We start from the raw sequence: 23,786 nt of genomic DNA on the forward strand, positions 1-23,786 counted from the left end.
GCTCCGCAGGCAGCATCCTATCCCAAGGATGGTCCCATCTCAGCTCCGCAGGCAGCGTCCTATCCCAAGGAAGGTCCCATCTTAGCTCCGCAGGCAGCGTCCTATCCCGAGGAAGATCCCATCTCAGCTCTGCAGGCAGCATTCAATCCAGACAAAGGTCCAATCTCAGCTCCACAGGCAGCGTCCTATTCCGAGGATGGTCCCCATCTCAGGTACGTGAAATCCAGTACTTGTATAGCGTACGAATCACCCCCGAAAGGGTATCTCGGCGCTGGGGGCCGTTGGGAAGATTAAGCGAGCTATTGCCCAGAGTCGCATGGTGCTGGGCAGACCCCTGCCGCCAGAGCCAGGGATCGAACCGTGATCCCCAGCGTCCGGCGTCAGTCGCCCTGGCCGCGGCGCCACACCTCTTCCCCAGGCAGCGTCCTATCCCAAGGAAGGCCCCATCTCAGCTCTGCAGGCAGCATCCTATCCCGAGAAAGGTCCCATCTCAGCTCTGCAGGCAGCGTCCTATCCCAAAGGTCCCATCTCAGCTCCGCAGGCACCATCCTATCCCGAGAAAGGTCCCATCTCAGCTCCGCAGGCAGTGTCCTATCCCGAGGAAGGTCCCATCTCAGCTCCGCAGGCAGCGTCCTATCCCAAGCAAGGTCTCATCTCAGCTCCACAGGCAATGTTGTGTCCAGAGGAAGGTCTCATATCAGGTAGCCGACTGCTATCTGGGCAGCCACAACTGAGTCTCACTTTAATCATTTAACATTTCAGGACGCGTCTCCCACCTGTAGAATATTTCCACCTTCACATAAATAATCTTAAGAACCTTGCATCTTGCTTGGTCATGTCTACAGTCTGGTCTTATCCACTCCATCCCAAGGGTGTATATAAGGATCTCCACCTCCTAAGTATGAATGGACTCTTCTCCTCCCATGTGGTTATCGCTGGAAGAACACTTCGGGGGCATTTAAATACCAAATGCAATAGCCTAATTCTTGATCTTGCTTATAACTGGTGGTATGTAAACACAATATAGGAAACAGAGCGGTCCGGTAAGCATGTCAGACACAGAGGATTTCAAGATTATTTCATCGGGGTCAGGTGCTTCACCCCAAATATTGTTTTAGTACAACAGCGCTACATGGTATATTCAAAACCTCACTGGACCAATTGGGAATTAGTTGTTTCTCCGGTAAAGGAATGTTAGCAAAAAATAGTGCCAATGCCAAAATTTAAAGCGCAACAGTCAATAGCTTTGTTACACACATGTCCGCGTGATATTGAACTAGCCAACCAAGCCCCACCCCTTGAATCATTCTGGCACAATGTTAAAGGATGCAATGATAGTTGGAAGAAACAGATCTGAATGCACACACTTCTGTACACTCCGAGGGTCCAGTCTGACCCATCTACACCAGCCGCACTCAAGATATATTCCCTCCTTCAACTCTCCACCCTGACATTCCCATGGCTTCATCGCCCCAGTAGAAGTACCTTACCTCGAGCACCCAAGGGAGAGTTGAGTGTCTGATTGTCAACAGTGTGAAATGTAAGTGACCAATCAAAAGAGACCTAACAACCAGTAGTCTGCACACAATTTATACAAAAGTCCAGTCTGGCACCAGGGAGCCTTCGGAGGGTCTAAAAGGGTCCCGAGACCACAGGAATGAAGGAAACACGTAAGTGGCTGTCATTCTTTGTAGGATAATGGTGTTCGAGGGTCCTGCGCTTCATAGTCATTCTTTTACTTCACAGACACTCATGGAAGGTTATTACGTGGTGTAAAGCTGATCTTTGCCCTCAACTCCCTAAACTCAAGGCTCACCACAGCACCTTCTCCTCCTTCTGGATCCACAAAGAAAGGGCTTGGTCACTGGAGGGATTTGTGGTGGTTGGGACTAAATAACTTCATAGACCTGTTACTTCAAAAATATGAGATTCCTCGCTCAAGACGACCCCACATAATGGACACAAGCACATTACCATCAGCTCTCAATGTACTCTTGGTGGGAATTACCCTTTGACTTGCCTGGGCACATATACCGCAGTGCAGAGCGGAGGGCTTCTGTTGTCACCAACCATGTCACGCTGCCGCTAGTCTCAGCACATGCAACCCAAGTGTGTGCTAATAATGAAAAAGGAGAGGGCCATGGATTTCAATTCTCTTGTTCACGCCCCTCCAGCAATGAAGTTCACAAAAGAATAAGGCATTAGCTTAAGACGCGCACCTGGGGGTCTGGAAGTGCTGGTACAGGAGGGCTTCGTAGGCTCCCTTGATGCTGTAGGTGGGCGAAGTGACTATCTCAATCACCAGCTCCTTCGCGAATGGAGGCACAGACAGGAAGGACTGACTTCTCTTTGCCCCCTGGTCCACGGATGGAGGATCACAAGAGTATCTCTGTGAATGAGAAAAAGAGGCAATCCATTCAGAAGGCAAGGCTTGCCTCATGGTCCGTAAGAATCTGTTTCATGATCCCTAAGAATCCATGCTTCATGATCCCTAAGAATCTATCCTTCATGATCCCTAAGAATCTATGCTTAATGATCCCTAAGAATCTATGCTTCATGATGATCCCTAAGAAACTGTTTCGTGATCCCTGAGAATCTATGCCTCGTGATCCCTAAGAATCTGTTTCGTGATCCCTGAGAATCTATGCCTCGTGATCCCTAACAATCTGTTTCATTGATCCTTAAGAATCTATGCTTCGTGATCCCTAAGAATCTATGTTTTGTGATCCCTGAGAATCTATGCCTCGTGATCCCTAACAATCTATGCCTCGTGATCCCTAACAATCTATGCCTCGTGATCCCTAACAATCTATGCCTCGTGATCCCTAACAATATATGCCTCATGATCCCTAACAATCTGTTTCATTGATCCTTAAGAATCTATGCTTCATGATTCCTAAGAACCTATGTTTCATGATCCCTAAGAATCTGTTTCGTGATCCCTAACAATCTATGCTTCGTGATCCCTAACAATCTATGCCTCGTGATCCCTAACAATCTATGCTTTGTGATCCCTAACAATCTATGCCTCGTGATCCCTAACAATCTATGCCTCGTGATCCCTAACAATCTATGCCTCGTGATCCCTAACAATCTATGCCTCGTGATCCCTAACAATCTATGCCTCGTGATCCCTAACAATCTATGCCTCGTGATCCCTAACAATCTATGCCTCGTGATCCCTAACAATCTATGCCTCGTGGGCCCCTTCCGCTCAGCGGCCACCAAGATCATCTGCGGCGTTCCTCAAGGCTCCTCGCTCAGCCCCACCCTCTTCAACATCTACACGAGCCCCCTCGCACGCCAACATAATCTGAACATCATCTCCTACGCTGACGACACCCAGCTGATCCTCTCCCTCACCAACGACACCGCCACCGCCAGAGCCAACCTCCATGAAGGAATGAAAGACGCTGCGGAATGGATGAAGCTCAGCCGTCTGAAACTGAACTCAGACAAGACGGAAGTCCTCATCCTCGGACCATCACCCTCCGCCTGGGACGACTCCTGGTGGCCCCCCGCACTGGGCACCACCCCCAAGCCCACGGACCACGCCCGCAACCTGGGCTTCATCCTGGACTCCTCCCTCACGATGACCAAGCAAGTCAACGCCGTCTCGTCATCCTGTTTCAACACCCTGCACATGCTCTGAAAGATCTTCCGGTGGATCCCAACCGAAACCAGAAAGACGGTCACCCAGGCCCTCGTCACCAGCCGACTGGACTACGGGAACACCCTCTACGCTGGAACCACAGCCAAACTACAGAAAAGATTGCAGCGCATACAGAACGCCTCTGCACGACTCATCCTGGACATCCCCCGTCACAGCCACATTTCTGCCCATCTGAGAGACCTGCACTGGCTCCCCGTCAACAAGAGGATCACATTCCGGCTCCTCACCCACGCACACAAGGCTCTCCACGACATGGGCCCCAAATACCTCAACAACTGCGTCACGTTTTACACACCCACCCGCCAGCTCCGATCCGCCAGCCTCACCCTCGCCACCGTCCCTCGGATTCGCAGAACCACCACCGGAAGATCCTTCTCCTACCTGGCGGCCAAAACATGGAACTCCCTCCCCTCCCACCTGCGGCTGACCCAGGACCATATCTCCTTCAGGAAGCAACTCAAGACCTGGCTCTTCGAGCAGTAGCAGCACCCAACCCCCCCCACCCCGCCCTCCCCCCCTCTCAGCGCCTTGAGACCCTAGCGGGTGAGTAGCGCGCTTCATTAATGCGATGATTGATTGATCCCTAAGAATCTATGCTTCGTGATCCCTAACAATCTATGCTTCGTGATCCCTAACAATCTATGCTTCGTGTTCCCTAACAATCTATGCTTTGTGATCCCTAAGAATCTATGCTTTGTGATCCCTAACAATCTATGCCTCGTGATCCCCAACAATCTATGCTTTGTGATCCCTAAGAATCTATGCCTCGTGATCCATAACAATCCATGCCTCGTGATCCCTAACAATCCATGCCTCGTGATCCCTAACAATCCATGCCTCGTGATCCCTAACAATCCATGCCTCGTGATCCCTAACAATCCATGTCTCGTGATCCCTAACAATCCATGCCTCGTGATCCCTAATCTATGCCTCGTGATCCCTAATCTATGCCTCGTGATCCCTAACAATCTATGCCTCGTGATCCCTAACAATCTATGCCTCGTGATCCCTAACAATCTATGCCTCGTGATCCCTAATAATCTATGCCTCGTGATCCCTAACAATCTATGCCTCGTGATCCCTAACAATCTATGCCTCGTGATCCCTAACAATCTATGCCTCGTGATCCCTAACAATCTATGCCTCGTGATCCCTAATAATCTATGCCTCGTGATCCCTAACAATCTATGCCTCGTGATCCCTAACAATCTATGCCTCGTGATCCCTAACAATCTATGCCTCATGATCCCTAACAATCTGTTTCATTGATCCTTAAGAATCTATGCTTCATGATTCCTAAGAACCTATGTTTCATGATCCCTAAGAATCTGTTTCGTGATCCCTAACAATCTATGCTACGTGATCCCTAACAATCTATGCCTCGTGATCCCTAACAATCTATGCTTTGTGATCCCTAACAATCTATGCCTCGTGATCCCTAACAATCTATGCCTCGTGATCCCTAACAATCTATGCCTCGTGATCCCTAACAATCTATGCCTCGTGATCCCTAACAATCTATGCCTCGTGATCCCTAACAATCTATGCCTCGTGATCCCTAACAATCTATGCCTCGTGATCCCTAACAATCTATGCCTCGTGGGCCCCTTCCGCTCAGCGGCCACCAAGATCATCTGCGGCGTTCCTCAAGGTTCCTCGCTCAGCCCCACCCTCTTCAACATCTACACGAGCCCCCTCGCACGCCAACATAATCTGAACATCATCTCCTACGCTGACGACACCCAGCTGATCCTCTCCCTCACCAACGACACCGCCACCGCCAGAGCCAACCTCCATGAAGGAATGAAAGACGCTGCGGAATGGATGAAGCTCAGCCGTCTGAAACTGAACTCAGACAAGACGGAAGTCCTCATCCTCGGACCATCACCCTCCGCCTGGGACGACTCCTGGTGGCCCCCCGCACTGGGCACCACCCCCAAGCCCACGGACCACGCCCGCAACCTGGGCTTCATCCTGGACTCCTCCCTCACGATGACCAAGCAAGTCAACGCCGTCTCGTCATCCTGTTTCAACACCCTGCACATGCTCTGAAAGATCTTCCGGTGGATCCCAACCGAAACCAGAAAGACGGTCACCCAGGCCCTCGTCACCAGCCGACTGGACTACGGGAACACCCTCTACGCTGGAACCACAGCCAAACTACAGAAAAGATTGCAGCGCATACAGAACGCCTCTGCACGACTCATCCTGGACATCCCCCGTCACAGCCACATTTCTGCCCATCTGAGAGACCTGCACTGGCTCCCCGTCAACAAGAGGATCACATTCCGGCTCCTCACCCACGCACACAAGGCTCTCCACGACATGGGCCCCAAATACCTCAACAACTGCGTCACGTTTTACACACCCACCCGCCAGCTCCGATCCGCCAGCCTCACCCTCGCCACCGTCCCTCGGATTCGCAGAACCACCACCGGAAGATCCTTCTCCTACCTGGCGCCCAAAACATGGAACTCCCTCCCCTCCCACCTGCGGCTGACCCAGGACCATATCTCCTTCAGGAAGCAACTCAAGACCTGGCTCTTCGAGCAGTAGCAGCACCCAACCCCCCCCACCCCGCCCTCCCCCCCTCTCAGCGCCTTGAGACCCTAGCGGGTGAGTAGCGCGCTTCATTAATGCGATGATTGATTGATCCCTAAGAATCTATGCTTCGTGATCCCTAACAATCTATGCTTCGTGATCCCTAACAATCTATGCTTCGTGTTCCCTAACAATCTATGCTTTGTGATCCCTAAGAATCTATGCCTCGTGATCCATAACAATCCATGCCTCGTGATCCCTAACAATCCATGCCTCGTGATCCCTAACAATCCATGCCTCGTGATCCCTAACAATCCATGCCTCGTGATCCCTAACAATCCATGTCTCGTGATCCCTAACAATCCATGCCTCGTGATCCCTAATCTATGCCTCGTGATCCCTAATCTATGCCTCGTGATCCCTAACAATCTATGCCTCGTGATCCCTAACAATCTATGCCTCGTGATCCCTAATAATCTATGCCTCGTGATCCCTAACAATCTATGCCTCGTGATCCCTAACAATCTATGCCTCGTGATCCCTAACAATCTATGCCTCGTGATCCCTAACAATCTATGCTTCGTGATCCCTAACAATCTATGCTTCGTGTTCCCTAACAATCTATGCTTCGTGATCCCTAAGAATCTATGCTTTGTGATCCCTAAGAATCTATGCTTCGTGATCCCTAACAATCTATGCCTCGTGATCCCCAACAATCTATGCTTTGTGATCCCTAACAATCTATGCCTCGTGATCCCTAACAATCTATGCCTCGTGATCCCTAACAATCCATGCCTCGTGATCCCTAACAATCCATGCCTCGTGATCCCTAACAATCCATGCCTCGTGATCCCTAACAATCCATGCCTCGTGATCCCTAACAATCCATGCCTCGTGATCCCTAATCTATGCCTCGTGATCCCTAACAATCTATGCCTCGTGATCCCTAACAATCTATGCCTTGTGATCCCTAACAATCTATGCCTCGTGATCCCTAACAATCTATGCCTCGTGATCCCTAACAATCTACGCCTCGTGATCCCTAACAATCTATGCTTTGTGATCCCTAAGAATCTATGCCTCGTGATCCCTAATCTATGCCTCGTGATCCCTAATCTATGCCTCGTGATCCCTAACAATCTATGCCTCGTGATCCCTAACAATCTATGCCTCGTGATACCTAACAATCTATGCCTAGTGATCCCTAACAATCTATGCCTCGTGATCCCTAACAATCTATGCCTCGTGATCCCTAACAATCTATGCTTCGATATCCCTAAGAATCTATGCTTTGTGATCCCTAAAAATCTATGCCTCGTGATCCCTAAGAATCTATGCCTCATGATCCCTAAGAATCTATGCTTCGTGATCCCTAACAATCTATGCTTCATGATCCCTAACAATCTATGCTTCATGATCCCTAACAATCTATGCTTCGTGATCAATAAGTATTTATGCTTTGTGATCCCTAAAAATCTGTTTTGTGATCAATAAGGATCTATGCTTCGTGATCCCTAAGAATCTATGTTTAAGATCAATAAGAATCTATGCTTTGTGATCCCTAAGAATCTATGCTTCGTGATCCCTAAGAGGCTATGCTTCGTGATCCCTAAGAGGCTATGCTTCGTGATCCCTAAGAGGCTATGCTTCGTGATCCCTAAGTATCTACGGTTCCTGATCCCTAAGAATGTATGTTTCATGATCCCTGAGAATCTATGTTTCATAGAGTAAGAGCCCATAAGGGTCACTCACTCCCAACAGCAAGACCAACCACACTGAAACATCTGAAGTTAGAAACAAGAAGCAGTCCAGCACCTCAAGACTAATAACATGTTGGGAAGGTAACAGCAAGAAACGAGCTACAGGCTGGTCCCACACATCCAATTCCAGGCATAAATGTCCTCACGTGGGCGTCCAGTCAGCTGCCCACCCAGCGTTGGCTGCCCACCCAGTGTCAGCTGCCCTTCCAGTGTCAGCTGCCCACCCAGTGCCGGCTTGTTCCATCAGGTGTAAATAATCTATCGTTCTCAATGTTGATGAAACGCTTATGCCTGTAAGATGTAGCAGGCCAACCCATATACATCAGAAGAGGATTCTTTCTGCACTGAACTATAATATATTAATATATATATATATATATATATATATATATATATATATATATATATATATATATATATATATAGCAGAAATCTAGGCCAGAGGCAACAAGCACTGTACACAGTACAAGGGGAATACACTTGTCAAAAGAGAAGAGCATTGACAAATGATCAGTGAGCAGAAGACCAAACAAGGCAGGAACTGGTAACTCAAAGGGAAGCTAATGGCTGAGAAGCCAATGGAAGATGTAGTGGAAGCTTGCAGCTTCGGGGCAGGAGCAGGTGTCATCCAATCGCAGGATTCAGCACCGCACCATGAGAGGCCTGAAAATGGTTGCGTCCTTTATGGACGAGGTATGCCTATTTGAAGGAAAGGGGTTATATCCTGCTTATTTGGTATATCTATCCCTGGTTACCTTTCTCCCAGCTGCTCAGCCAGTGTAAGTGTTGGCAGTGGAATGTTGGTGTAATGGACATTAGTGGAATGCCTGGGTGCCTGTGTGGGTGAGTGGTAACAACTGGAAGATGGGCTGAGCAGCAGGCAGGCGGCTCCTGGTGGGGCTGTACCTTAAGGATCACCAAGCTCAAGAACTGATGTACAATATTGCCATCTTGCAACTTGAACTAAATAAAGTAATACTTAAAATACAACTCGGCTACGTCTGGTAAGATACAACGTATTTTGGCGACGACCTGGACTAAGACCCAGTCCGAGTTGCAAATTTATAATATCATGCAGTACTAGGATATTTGTTTTTACGCAAAATTGTGAATTATTCAAATCACTTTCATTGGCATTTATTTACGCAACGTCATTGTTTGATCAAATTGCAGCAAATAGTTGCTGGGGGTCGCGTAACTAGTTAGCATGGAGGAGTCTCGTTCGTTATCGGAATTAATTTTGCTGCAATTTGATCAAACAATGACGTTGCGTAAATAAATGCCAATGAAAGTGATTTGAATAATTCACAATTTTGCGTAAAAACTTTTCCTTCAATCAATTCAGAGTTTATGGTGATTGTTTGTTGAAACAAATATCCTAGTACTGCATGATATTATAAATTTGCAACTTGGACCGATTCTATTCTGTACTGTTCTATGGACCCAGGTCCCGAGTTTTTAGGGCCAACCCCTTTATTACTCACACTGGACTAAGACCCAAGCATACTACTGGAATTAAAAGACCCGTCTATGATATGAACAAGGAGATACTAAGGAAACATACAGAAATGAAGAATAAAGCAACTACTATGAAGTTCCAAGCTTGCCAGCCCCACCAGTGTCCTCGTCAGCGGACAGCCCCAGCCTGGACATGCTTCATTGGCCTGCTAAAAATTATATTGATACAAGTGGGCAAGTGGTGTGAGCCTCAATACTGCCACATCTCAATTTGGTTACTTTCTACATATGGATGGATCAACTGGTTTTGTGAGGTACACAATCATACACGTTTTAGACAGCAGACAATCCTATCCTGGGCTTATTTCTTTGTCTTGCACTCCACAGTGTTCCAGCCACTTCGGTCTCCAGAGGCTTACAAGGGGAGTATTGCTTGCTGGAAATGGGAGCTGTAATTTACAGGAGTCATTTATGGTGGAGACCATTGTTTGCTGTTTGCATCGCGAGCATGAGACCAATAGTATCACACACAATATATATTTGGGGGGAGGGGTTATTGTTTTTTTTTATCAGTGTGTGGGTGGGTCCATCGGCCTTTGAGGGCGAGACTTAATTCAGATTTTAATGTGTTTTGTCCCTACTATAAAGTTATACCCACTATGTTGCTAGTTAAACGGTTTTGCTGCAGTTTGTATTTCATATTAAAGCGCGAAAGCGCGTGCACATTAACTTTATCTGGAGTCGTGCAGTGCCTCTGTGGGATCTTCTGTGACGTCTATGCTTCTACCCAGCTTCTGGCTGCCATGGGACGCTTTTCAGCACGCTGCAACCGTAAGCCACCAGGCGCACATCAACTTTATGTGACGCCATCTTGTTTTTGGTGGCAGCACATAGTTCACGGCGCTGCGCTGTGTCCCGTGTTGTCCGGCCGGTTTGTGGTTCGTTCAGCCAGCCCACGAGCAGTGTGGTCAGTTTGGTCTTGCATCGACGGCATGCTGGCAGACCCAGATTTCAGGTGACTGGGTGCTGTCTTCGTCGGGCAGGAATCTTCAGCAGTCCTTTATGCAGCTCAAGTCTGGACTTAATGTTTTTTTGCCTGGCGTTCCTATGCTAACAAGCTGCAGCATAGAGAATAATAATTTTGATCAAGCCAGGGCACACTCATCATTACACGCCCGGGGCTGGATCTTTCTTTGCACTCGCCTTTGGTTGGGAGCTTGCCGCCACACACTAGGCTGCATGTTTTTTGATAAAGCGATTTTGCAGCCTGCTGTCAAGTTCAAGACTGCGCTAGTAGTAGAAGCACATTGTGTTCTGTTCATTCATGTTTGCTCAAACTGCATGCTGCACAGGTTTGCTGACCAGAGGGAAGGAACAATGTTTGCTGTACATGTAGTGTTCAAAAAGCCTCGCGTACTGTTTTTGACATTGATGTTCTTGACAATCTGCTGATACAGCTCGTAGGTCTTGCCCAAACTCAGTGTTCTGGAAAAATAACTGCAGCAACATAGAGGTGTTTTGCGCTTTTAGTGTTCTAACCTGTGTTCACCTCTCTCATGGTTTATCATTGCAAGTAGTTCGTGTGAGACATCGCTCACAGGTGGTTTTGCTGGTTTTGGTCTGATTACAGTTTGTTTTTATAAAAATACTAGCAGCCCGTCCCGACGTTGTCCGGGTATGAATTGCTGCCGGCCAGTAGTATATTGTTTTGTAGGATTTCGTTTTGATAGCATTTCTTATCTGTGACAGGCCTGTGAAACGCTCCAATTCACAGTGCACTGCTGATGCACTTAAGAGTGCGCGTTCAGTAGTGTGTGAACTAGAGTTTCCCTACTTAATTTTTCCTTGCAATATTATATAGCGCGAACTCAACAACATGGCATGAGCACAATTAAAATTACAGAAGAACACATTCATTTTTGGTAGGCACGGCGAGACAAAGCGATTTGCCTGGAATCACAGGATGTTGAGCTGATGCCGAGATTCGAACGTAGCTCCCCAGCTCTAAAGTTAGCAATTCTAGAACTTATGGCAGGAGGTGTGTCTAAAAGTGTATGTCGGTGCTGGCCATCAATGAGAGAGACCTGTGCATCTTTCAAATCGGTGGTGAAAAAATATGAGTATGTTGCTGGAGATGTGGGCCGCCGTGCCACCAATGTACTTACCGGGGAGGGTAAACACCCATTATTCCGCAACTTTCTTTCCGCATACTTTCATTACGAAAGTACCATGACTCCGCAATGCCATTATAACGCATGGCATTACATTTTATATGCTTTTACCATGCATACATTTACAACGAAATTCGTTGTAAATGCGTGAATGGTAAAAGCATGGTTTTTTTAAATGTTTGGATACGGTAAGTATGGGTATAGGGGTATATGTTTTGGGGTATTGAGGTATATGTGTTGTGGTGTTTGGGTATTTTAAGGATTCCGATATAGTTTTGGGTGATGGGGTACAGTGGTAGTTTTAGGGTTTAGGGATAGGTATGTGTTTTAGGGTACAGGGGTATTTTTAGGGTTCAGGGGTAGGTTTGGGTTTTGGGGTACAGGGGTATTTTAAGGGTTCAGGGCTAGGTTTGTGTTTTGGGGTACAGGGGTATTTTAAGGGTTCAGGGCTAGGTTTGGGTTTTAGGGTACAGGGGTATTTTCTAGGGTTCAGGGCTAGGTTTGGGGGTAGGTTTGGATTTCGGGGTACCAGGTTATTTTTAGGGTTTAAGGCTAGGTTTGGGTTTTGGGGTACAGGGGTGGGTTTAGGGATAGGTATGTGTTTTGGGGTACAGGGGTATTTTTAGGGTTATGGGGTAGGTTTGGGGGTACAGGGGTAATTTAGGGTTCAGGGGTAGGTTTGGATTTCGGAGTACCGGGTTATTTTTAGGGTTCAATGCTAGGTTTTGGGGGACAGGGGTAGTTTTAGGGATAGGTATGTGTTTTGTGGTACAGGGGTATTTTTAGGGTTCAGGGCTAAGTTTGGGTTTTGGGGTATAGGGATATTTTTATGGTTCAGGGGTAGGTTTGGGTTTTGGGGTACAGGGGTAGTTTAAGGGTTCAGGGCTAGGTTTGGGTTTTGGGGTACAGGGGTATTTTCTAGGGTTCAGGGCTAGGTTTGGGTTACAGGGGTATTTTAGGATTCAGGGGTAGGTTTGGATTTCGGGATACCGGGTTATTTTTAGGGTTCAAGGCTAGGTTTGGGTACAGGGGTATTTTTAGGGTTATGGGGTAGGTTAGGGTTTTGGGGTACAGGGGTATTTTAAGGGTTCAGGGCTAGGTTTGGGTTTTGGGGTACAGTGGTATTTTTAGGGATCAGGGCTGGTTTTGGGGTACAGGGGTATTTTTAGGGTTATGGGGTAGGTTTGGGTTTTGGGGTACAGGGTATATTTATAGGGCTAAGATGGGTTAGTGTTTAAGGGTGTTGGGGTATTTTAAGGAGTAAGGGTGGGTTATGATTATGGGGTGCAGGGGTATTTAAAGGGAGCAGGGTGGGATTAGCACACGATATGAGACATGGCATGAAGGGCGGAACGTACCACACGCCCCCAGCGTTTGTCACGCCCCCAGCACACGCCTACAGCACAACGCAGACACCCCCACAAGAGACTACTTTGCTGGCACGGTTCTTTTACCTTTTAAATGTATGTGGTGGGCGTCTGCATAGCCTATGTCCTTCTGCTGCAACTGCCCTTTCCAACGCAGTATTGGGTGTTGTGATTGGTGCTGTGGTTCCTGAGATTACCCGCCTCAAAGGTTTGAGCTCTCTCTTTATAATATTAGTATAGACAAGAGAGCAAGAAAAAGAGTTTACATGATTTTGAGTCCATATTAGAGTAATAGTCATCACTTGACTGTGTAATAGTGATGCCAAGGTCCTACATGGTTCTTACGTCAATGTTTAAGGAGAAACAGCAAATCGACAAATATTCAACATTTTTACACGCTACACTATGTAGGTTAGTGGTTTTCTTAATATTTTTATGTCATCATTTTCACATTTTCCTTCACAGGTTATGTCGACATTTTACAGAACTTATTATGCATATTTGCTGCATCGCATTGTACATATCCCTTACACGTGGGATTGCATTATGGGATTAGTTGCCCATCTGTTTGGAAGTCTAGGTACCTTTACATAAGGGGGAGGGGGGTCCTAATCTCGTAATGGTCACCCATCTTACACTCCCTTACTTGAGGGAGGTTGTAGTCTCTTGGTGGGTGGTTTCTCACCTTTTCTGTTTCATAGTTACACTACTTTACTTGAAGGCAGCCATGTGCACGGCACTCGTGCTTAATGGACCCAACTTCGCCAAGGAATTTTTCGTGCAGACCAATGCTTCAGAGCATGGTGTGGGGGCTGTGCTCTCACTCTCACCTGAACGAAGTGGGTCTAGACCAGCCTGTAGTCTTCGTAGTCTGAGACTACACCCCAGGGAACAGAGGTGGAGTGCAATTGAGTGAGAAGCTTTTGCTGTGGCCTAGGCACTGTAGAAGCAAAGACCCTACTTGTTTGGGACTCTTTCTGAGTTCAGACAGACCACAGGCACCTCAGATGGCTAATGCAAATGAGGGGGGTGAGAACCCTAAACTGTTCAGGTGGTCCATCTCTCTACAGGGAACTGACTTTGCAGTGGAACACCGCCCTAGCAGAGAACATGCCAATGATCTGTCCAGGTTCTGCTGCCTTAGTTGTGAGAACTCCCAGGTGGGTGTGTTTCCCTACTCAGCTAGAGAGGACATGTGTCAGGCCTGGCATCTTTTGCCATATTTCCCCTGTCTTTTTACTTTCTGACCTCCTGTTTTTGATGGTATGCTGGACTTCCTTTTTGCTAGTTTAGAGTTGTGTACTTTTTCAGTTATTCGGTGCTAAAGTGCAAGTGCTACTACTGTAAATGGTGCTAGAATTGGTTCTACGGAATTGGCATATTTAATTTACTGGTAAGTCCCTAGTAAAGTGCACTGCGTGTGCCCAGGGCCTGTAAATCAAATGCCACTAGTGGGATTGCAGCACTGATTGTGCCACCCACACAAATAGCCTTTTAAACGTGTCTTAGACCTGGCACTGCAGTGTCTGCGCAAGCAGTTTTTAACTGCCATGTCAACCTGGCAAGCGCACCCACTTGAAGGGCCTAACCCTTCCCTTTTATTACATATAAATAACCCTTAAGGTAGGCCCAATGTAGCCCCATGGGCAGGGTACAGTGTATATGAAAGGTAGGACATATGCTTATGTGTTTTACATGTCCAGATAGTGAAATACTATGCATTTCGTTTTTCAGTGGAAGAGGTGTGGCGCCGCGGCCAGGGCGACTGACGCTGGAATCTGGGGACCACGGTTCGATCCCCGGCTACGGCAGCAGGTCAGCCCAGCACCATGTGACTCTGGGCAATAGCTCGCTTAATCTTCCCGACGGCCCCCCAGCGCCTAGAGACCCTTACGGGTGATTGTGCGCTTTACAAATGTGGACTTTACTTTACTTTACTTCACTATTGAAAGGCTGTCTTTCCCATAGGTGATCATTGGAGCTGCCTTGTAACATTTTACAAGTGTAACTTTCAATTGGGACAAGATGGAGAAATGGAGTTTAGGTTCCCTGAGCTCAGAATTTAATAACATTTTAGTAAAGGTGGTTTTTAAATTGTGTTTGAAAATGTCACTTTTACAAAGTGGTTATTTTCTTGCTAAACCATCCAGTGTGCCTCTGCCTGCTTGTGGATACGCCATCTCGTTTTAGACCGACAGGGGCTGTTTGTGCATTCACTCACACAAAGGGAGTTGAGGAGTGCCCTGCACAAGCTGATGGGCTATCCTGTCCTGGAGCGGTGGGAGGAGTGGTCACTGACACCTGAATAGGCTCTGGCTGCCCTGCCCAATGCTGCCTTCACCTCCTGTAGCGTGGCTGGACTAAGGAAGACAGAACTAGGTTTGCTGAGCCAGAGAGACTTTCTGAAGAAAAACTTCAAATGGAAAAAGAGGCAGAAGTATTAGACCTAAAACCCCAGAACTTTAGAATTCTTTTGGACTAATGAACCTGTAAAGAAGACCTGGAAGAGCTGCCAGGAGGAGTAATGCCCCCTTGCTGTGTGTTACTTTTTTGGGTTGGCCTGCAGTTGCTGCTTCTGTCTTGGGCAGTTCAAGAAGTCTCAGGACCAGCAAAGACTTTAAGAGTCTGCTACCAGCACTAGGAACTGTGTGTTTTTAGAAAATCACCATGACGCCGTCAATGATGACGCTAATGGCTCTGTGACCTGTAGGCACTTGAGAGATTAACACCCAACTTCGCACAGCAACCCTTGTCTCACCAAGAAGCCAGCCAGCCGCTGCTTGCACAGTGATATGAGGGCACTGCATTTCGCATCGCTTAACATCGTCACCCTGGTATCCCCAACAATGCCACTCCACGCCAACATCGGTGCTGCTGCTTGCACCGTGGCCTTGGGGTACCGCTCATAAGTTACTCAACGCACCGCCCCAAAGCGGAGCATTGCACCTACCGACGACAGATCTTGCGCAACGAAGATGCTACCTGCAAGCACCGCCCCACTTGACACTGCAGCCCAGGTCTCACTGATGCCATCACCGAGAAGCTGAATGCACCGTGACCGGAGAGCAACGCACCGCTCCACTTTGTCGCAGTCCCGACACTGGTACTCCTGACTTCAACCTCACAGAGTTCAATCTGCAACGCATGCGACTTCAAGGGCACAACGACTCCTGTATCATCCTCTGGAGCCGAAGCCGCTTCTTCGGAGCTCATCACCAGGTCCCCAAACCCCTGCATATCCAAGGTACTGTTTGTGGGTCTTCCAGACATGGTAGCTGGCCAGCAACCTCGCAGTCAGCCTGAACTGTTGGAATTGCTTGTTCACAATACCGCGATAGCCCCCGACGGAGCTATTGATTTCAAGGAACTGTATTTTAGGTCTATTCTTGCTAAATTCATATCTTTATTACAGTATATTTGATCTTCATCATTTTGGTCTTGTTTTAAACAGATAAATATTGGCAATTTTTCTAAAACTGGTATGGTGCCCTTTTGTAGTGTTTTCACTGTATTAATGTGTGTTATGTGCAAATTATTTACAGATTTCTGCCTAGATAAGCCAGACTGCTTGTCCCTAGCTACCAAGGGGGTGAGCAAGGGTTATTTTAGAAGTGTAATCACCTTACCCTGACTAGAAGGAAGGGTCCCTACTTGGACAGCGTACAAACCGGCCAACTAGAGACCCCCATTTCTATCAGGAGCGGACACCTGCAGGTCAATTAATCTCTTCTGGCCCTCCTCTCTGTGTGTACTTACAGAAAGCAGTTTGCTTTCTGGGAAACACTAAGAGGGACTCTCTTCCAAACGTGAGAGTGCCCTTTTACTAAACACAGTACCCAAGCTAGGTGAACTAACGACTTCTAAAACAGGTTCTGTAATCTTGTCTTTGGGGTTCCTTCTATCAAATTGTCGGGAAAATCTGTGAATGCAGTCATGGTGCTGGGCTACGGTCCACTCTTTCTTGAAGAAAGTTTTCAACCCTGGCCTTTTTGGAGTGGCCAGGGGAGGTTGAGTGGCTGGTCTGGCTGAGCATCCTTTCAATGCTCCCATAGAATTTAAGGCACAAGGAGACCTGGGAGCTGATAAGTGCAGTTCGTGTTACCATGTGCCACAGGATCTGTAGTTGCTTCTCTAGAGAATGGTATAGCAAGAGAAAGAAAGCTTAGCCCCCAGAGTCCATAAAAGAATTTACAATAATTTGCCAGAAAAGTTCAATTTCATTTCATATGAAATCCAATATCCTGCAAGCTAACGCTTTGGGCCAGACAATCGAACGCAAAAACGTATAGCCAAATAAGCGGAAGGGAGATGGCTCCTAATGCACCGAGAGCCTCCTGGAATAAACATGACTGACAGCTTACCATGTCACGTGGGACAAAGTAGCTAATCAGTATAAGCAGTGACCAGACGGCTAATCAGTGTAAGCAGTGACCAGACATCCATTCACAATTCATTTCCTACCCCTCAAGCCGTGATGCCTGGCGAAGATTAACTCTGATCACGGACTCATCAATTCCCAAAGTTCAGTCACTCCCCAGGTGTGACTCTCTGCGGGCACACTCACCTGGATCAGGAGCTCATTGATAGATGCTGGTTCTGCAGCCACATTGAAGCAGAGTGCAGCAGAGATCAGGGCCGTCCCATCTGGGAGGGAGAGGTCAGGCTCCAGGCATCCGGCGCAGAAGTCTTGGTCAGTTCCATCTACTAAATCCCCCCAAATGTTCCTAAGATTGACTTGGTTGTTTGGATAGTCCAGGCAGAGATCGGCGGCCAGCACCACTGCCAGGTGTTTGCTGCTGGAACCCGCCAGGCTGGGTGACCCCGGGGTCTCGCCAGGCCCCTCAGGGTGCCCCCTGCTCCCCGGGCACCATGCCAGGCTGGGTGACCCTGAGGTCTCGCCAGGCCCCTCAGGATGCCCCCTGCTCCCCGGGCACCATGCCTGCTCTTCACCATGCCCTTCACGAGGCCTCAAGGAGCTGGGTGTGGCCAGTCTCAGGGCATCGGGCCCCTGTGGCTCTGCCTTGCCCTCCTGTGGCCCCTCCTCGGGTTCTTGGTCAGTAGATGCCCCGCGCTCAAGTGTTGGGTCCCTGGGGTCTGCCAGCTCCCTCTGCAGCAGGGCCAGAGCCTCCTGAGCTTCCCTCTCGCCCTGAGGCCACTGCACGGGGTCCAGCGACCCCTGGTCACTTCCAACCGAGGTCTCACCCAGGGGCCCCTGGTCACCAGCACCTGGCCTCTCACCCAGGGGCCCCTGGTCACCAGCACCTGGCCTCTCACCCAGGGGCCCCTGGTCACCAGCACCTGGCCTCTCAGCTGTTAGGGGCCCCGGGTCACCTGGACTCTCACTCAGTGGCCCCTGGTCAACAGCACTTGGCCTCTCAGGCGTGCAGGGCCCCTGGTCACTAACATGTGGCCTCTCTCCCAGGGGCCCACGGTCACCAGCACGTGGCCTCTCACCTGCCAGGGGCCCCTCGACCCCCCGCTGACCCCCAGGGCCCCTCAGCGGGGGCCCTGGGGCCACAGACACCCAGACCCACTCCCCGTGGAAGAGACCGAGGCCGCGCAGGCCCCTGCGGCTCACCCAGAGGGCGGCCTGTCTGTCGGGCCCCGGGGGCCCCCGTGGCCCCTCCGCCTCCCTCAGCTTCCCTCCCCGCAGCAGGGCCCCAGGGTCCCCCGGGGCGGTGCGCAGCGAGGCCGGGGCCCCCGCCGGAGCGGCGAAGGCGGAGACCAGCGGGGGCCCCTGGGGGGCCGGGGCGGGGGCCACAGCCCCCGGGGGCCCCAGCTCGGTGAGGGCCAGGCGGGTGCGGGGCCCCAGCAGCCCCTGCAGCGCCGGCCGCGCCTCCAGCACCAGCAGCTCCCCGGGCCCGGGGCCCCCGCGCCACACCAGCCCGGGGCCCAGCGCCAGCTCCCGGGGGCCCCGGGCCCCCAGCAGCGCCCACGAGAGCAGCGGGGGCCGCGGCACAGGGCGGGCCCGCACCGGGGGCGGCGGGAGGCGGCGGAGGAGGGCGCGGGGGACCAGGAGCTGCTCCCCGCCGGGGGCCCCCGGGGGCCCCGGCACCGCCCGCACCAGCACCTCCCGTCCCCCGCCGCCGCGGCCCCGCAGCGCCAGCACCCCCCCGCCCGGCCCCAGGGCCTCGGCCAGCCGCCCCGGGCCCAGCAGCGCGCACAGCGGGTCTGAGGAGAAGGGCTCCACCGGCCTCAGCAGCACCGGCACCGCCGCCATCTTAGAGCGGGCAGAGGGCGCCGGAAGCTATGGCCATAGAGGCGGTGACAGATAGCAAGGTGGACCGGAAGCTGAGGCCATAGAGAAGGTGACAGCGCCAGGCTGGACCGGAAGCTGCGGCCATAGAGGCGGTGACAGCGCCAGGCTGAACCGGAAGCTGCGGCAATAGAGACGGTGACAGGCCCAGTGTAAAGTATAGTCTTTCTTTTATCTCTTGTATGTTACTTACATTCTGTTGCACGCTCCATAATCCAACCAGCTGTCACGCTCTTTTATTCCTCGCAGAGGAGTGTATCTTCGAACATGTTTATGTTCGAAGGTGCATCCCTCGTGAGGCGTCTTCCAGTTAGAGCCACAGCTTCTGTCAGTTTCATTAAGCTGTTGGACTTTCTGGAAGGCGGTAGCACTCCTGTGTTAATGCTGATATTTACTTGAAATAAAACTACCATTGGATTTTATCCTGCTTCTACATCTCTTCATTTCTGGATAAATACCCTCTTTACATTTGGCGACGGGATTTATTTCAAAAAGAGGGAGAATTTCAGCATTTTCACCAAATCTTTGGAAAGATTAATTTGTTCTACTACGCACTTGTTAAAGGGAAACTTGCGATTATCCCTCACCTCTTCAAACGGAAGAAAACTGAAGAAGTGTCACCCGACAGCGCATTTTTGAGTGTTTCCTTCATTTTTCACGGAGCCTGTGAGTTGGCAAGTCACGCGAGATTTAAACGTGATGACATCATCACGCATTGCATGTAACCATTTCTGAAGCCGATTTTGTAGGGTAAACGTAACACGCAACACGCTCATTTTTGTTATTTCAATTGAAAATCGTTGCGCAAGTGCCCTTTTGAGATCACATCTCATTACTCAGATCTTGGACTACGAAATGGTATGTAAAAGTTTGAATTTACGTTTTAACAAAGATTCATAAAGATAGAAGGAAGCATACATTCATCTTCTGGGGCATTTTAACGACACTCAACATTTCAAAGACATTTAACATTTTAAAAACTACACATTCAGCATTTTAAAGACATTTGTCATTTTATTTAAAGACTATTCAAAGACATTTAACATTTTAAAGACTACACATTCAACATTTTAAAGACATTCATCATGTCTTAAAGACTACGAAGCTTAGTTAAAAGCTAAAAGAAAAGAGTACAAGAGTTACATATTTACAAGCTTTATTATTCCGTTAGAATTTATTTATTTATTTGTTTTTAAAAAAAAAAAAATGGCTAATAATCAACAGGTAATTATTCTGAACAATTTCTTACCTGTTAATGGAAAACCTGTGGAACCGTGGAAAACTTGGTTTAGAAGCTTCGAGAACTATTTAGTGGCTATTGATGCAGAGGATTATGCTCCTAAAAGGAAGCTTGCTATTCTTTATAGTCACTTGGGGAGAGCCGGCAGAGAAGTTTACGATAACTTACCCCTTTCAATTCCACCTTCAGGAAGAGGCGAAGGCTGGAATGTTTACAGAGATGCAATTCAAAGACTTAATAGAAAATTCTTGGAACTTCCGAGTGTCATTCTGGAGCGTTTTAATTTTAGAAAGAGAAAGCAAAACCCGGAGGAAAGCGTAGAAGATTTCATTTCAATTTTGAGAAACATGTCAGCTGATTGCAACTTTGGGGCTGATTTAGACATTTATATCAGAGATCAATTTGTTTATGGTTGTTGCCACAAAAAAATCCAAGAAAGGATATTAAGTTGCAGAGATCCAACATTGGCTGAAGTGGTTGATATGGCCAAAAGTATCGAGAGGAGCATTGTTTCTGCAAAAAGTATTATAGTTGAAAATGTTCCTAACTTTGTACAGAATGATGTTTCTGTTAATGCAGTTTCATTTAAGAATAGTTTTAGTAAACCTCAGCAGAGAGGTAACAATACATTTTGTTTCAGGTGTGGATCAAGAACACATCTCAGTAACAGTCCTATGTGTAATGCTCTAGGGAAGAAATGTACGAACTGTCAGAAGTTTGGTCATTTTAATAATGTGTGCAGAGCCAGGCCTACCGTACATGTTAGATCTGTGTCAACACTTGAGAATTTTGATCAACATGATCAACGTGATATTCTTTCAGGGTTCGATGTGGTTCCTTTAGAATCTGATATGCAACATGTCAATATTAACACCATAGAATTTCCTTCAAGTTCTGATGAATCTCTGCAGGGAGGAATTGTTCAATTATAGAAACTTTGATATGTTTGGGTGCATTTGAGAAATATAGGGTTTTAGTTGGAGCACACACTTCGTCTTATTGGGTGTCCACAAAATTTATACAAAGGGTTGTCAAGAACTTTTCGTTATAAGTAATATTTTGATGTTTGGAGATTAGGGGATTTATATGTGCCTTTTCATTTCTATCCTGCACTTGTTACTCTTTTTCTATTTTCAACCTACCTTTACTCTGGTATGACACAGTTGTTGTCATTTCCCTATGCTTTACGTGCAGCTCAGATTTCACCCTTTCACCTTTCTATTCCTTACCTTCCCACGGTATCTGTGGAATATGTGCATGAAATTTACTTGGGCTTTGGTAGGCTTTAGGTGCATTATTGTAGTTTATGAAGGATTATTAAGACTTCAAAATGTCCAGTTTGTTTTTGTGAAGAAAGGATAGTGGCGTGAAAAGGTTTTTGTGAAGGTTTTCAGGTTTTCAGTATTTAAAGCACTTTTTATGAGTAAAGCAGTTTATGGTTACAGCCAAAAGATTTCTTTGTTTCTAACCTGATCACCATCACATTGTTCTGATGTAATAGTTTTCTGTTTGTTTGTACGTTTCACTTCTTACATCCTTGAGGGGAATATAATTTTCAATGATCAAACTAAAGGAACTCCATTACACATCTGATCCTGCTCTTCATGAATATTCATATTTTCCTTTAGGAGCACCTTCAGACAATGTTTCGTGCAAAGTTTGAGGTTACTGATTTACATTCTACTTCTGTTAATATTCAAGTCAGCTCTTCCACTAATGAAATGTTTAACCTCCTAGGACTCATTGTAATTGTTCCGTCCCTTCAAGATTTAAAGATTTTTATTTATATGTCTTAAGTCAACTTTATACTTTTTCAAATTCTTCGTTAATGTTATAGGAAGGGAGAAGATGTAAAGTATAGTCTTTCTTTTATCTCTTGTATGTTACTTACATTCTGTTGCACGCTCCATAATCCAACCAGCTGTCACGCTCTTTTATTCCTCGCAGAGGAGTGTATCTTCGAACATGTTTATGTTCGAAGGTGCATCCCTCGTGAGGCGTCTTCCAGTTAGAGCCACAGCTTCTGTCAGTTTCATTAAGCTGTTGGACTTTCTGGAAGGCGGTAGCACTCCTGTGTTAATGCTGATATTTACTTGAAATAAAACTACCATTGGATTTTATCCTGCTTCTACATCTCTTCATTTCTGGATAAATACCCTCTTTACACCCAGGCAGGACCGGAAGCTGCGGCCATAGAGAAGGCGACAGAGCCAGGCAGGACCGGAAGCTGCGGCCATAGAGACGGTGACAGGGCCAGGCAGGACCGGAAGCTGCAGCCCCAGAGAAGGTGACGGAGCTATAGGCGGCTGCGAAAGCGTGTGTGTCAGGAAAAATAACAACAACACAGGGTCAGGCGGAAGCGTGGGACACAGGCAGGCGGAAGTTGAATGCACATAGCTGTCAAAATTCTCGTATTACTTCTATTTATTTATGTTATTTAATGCAATTTTATAAAGCGCAGACTTTACCCAAAGATGTCAGAGCGCTTCTCAATAAAACCGAGTATGTTACATGAGGAAATTTACATACTTACAAGTTACAAATACAAACGAGAAAAATGAAAAAGTAAAATAAAACAATAATTAACAGTCGCAAAAAAATGTAAAAAGCAATTCTATGGGACATTCTGCTGTTTATCTCTGGCTGGACAGACATACGTCTATGGAGAGATTGCATTAACCAATTGAGGTTTCACTGCGTGAAAGATGTAGTGTTCTCCGAAGCGGGGTAGCGGTGCAGTCTACCCACGTCGGAGATGTTACGCTAGCGCTGGCGTGTGTCGTCACGTGCCAGCTATAAATGAAAGAGGCGTGGCCCGGGGAAGTCAGTCGGAACTACGCAGCAATTATAGTAAGTTTTCCAGAGTGGTTATTGCGGCCGCAGCGCTGGCAACACGTGCGCGAACGGCACCTCCCCATTACAAAAGAGAGCACTTACCACTCGTTACCTAAACTTGCACTTAGCGTTCATTTTAGGTGTGTGCATTATTTGATATACAGTTACCCGAAACTGAAAGATCAACAAAAAACACCAACAGAACAACTTTGTCCTTATGTCCACGCCTTTGCCCTGCTCATTCCCACACTCGACCCTGCCGATTCTACCAATCAGCATGTGTATAGCTCAGCACTGGCACCCCTACGGGTATCTGGGTGCTGTGCAGGCCACGTCAGAATAAAGGTCAACAAGCATTGGCATAGCCAATAGGTCTCACCTTTGGGACCTTATAAGTATTTAGTTATGCTGCAGGTCCCAAAGGCGAGACCTATTGGCTATGCCAATGCTTGTTGTCATATCTGGGCTTGTTGAGAGGCTAGGGG

At 47.9% G+C, this 23,786-nt stretch overlaps 2 protein-coding genes across 2 annotated transcripts in view; both read right to left on the bottom strand.

Moving 5' to 3' along the window:
* The window catches only part of PEX6 (peroxisomal biogenesis factor 6), a 110,198-nt gene extending 90,985 nt beyond the window's left edge, over positions 1–19,213 (bottom strand). Inside the window, exons 1-2 of the mRNA XM_078647236.1 lie at positions 17,535–19,213; positions 2,220–2,389 (exon numbers count right to left, since the gene is read on the bottom strand). Coding sequence (XP_078503362.1) covers positions 2,220–2,389; positions 17,535–19,190 — 1,826 coding nt within the window. The 5' untranslated portion in view covers positions 19,191–19,213. The remainder of the gene's footprint in view (positions 1–2,219; positions 2,390–17,534) is intronic.
* On the bottom strand, positions 6,305–7,754 carry LOC144762115 (uncharacterized). Its single transcript, XM_078647237.1, has 2 exons — positions 7,424–7,754; positions 6,305–7,330 (listed from the first exon to the last, which is right to left on the bottom strand). Exons 1-2 carry the CDS (start codon positions 7,627–7,629, stop codon positions 6,307–6,309), a joined length of 1,230 nt encoding a protein of 409 aa, XP_078503363.1. The 5' UTR covers positions 7,630–7,754; the 3' UTR covers positions 6,305–6,306.
* Positions 19,214–23,786: the final 4,573 nt, after the last annotated feature.

The sequence above is a fragment of the Lissotriton helveticus genome, chromosome 6, assembly GCF_964261635.1.
Source record: "Lissotriton helveticus chromosome 6, aLisHel1.1, whole genome shotgun sequence".
NCBI classification, from domain to species: domain Eukaryota; kingdom Metazoa; phylum Chordata; class Amphibia; order Caudata; family Salamandridae; genus Lissotriton; species Lissotriton helveticus.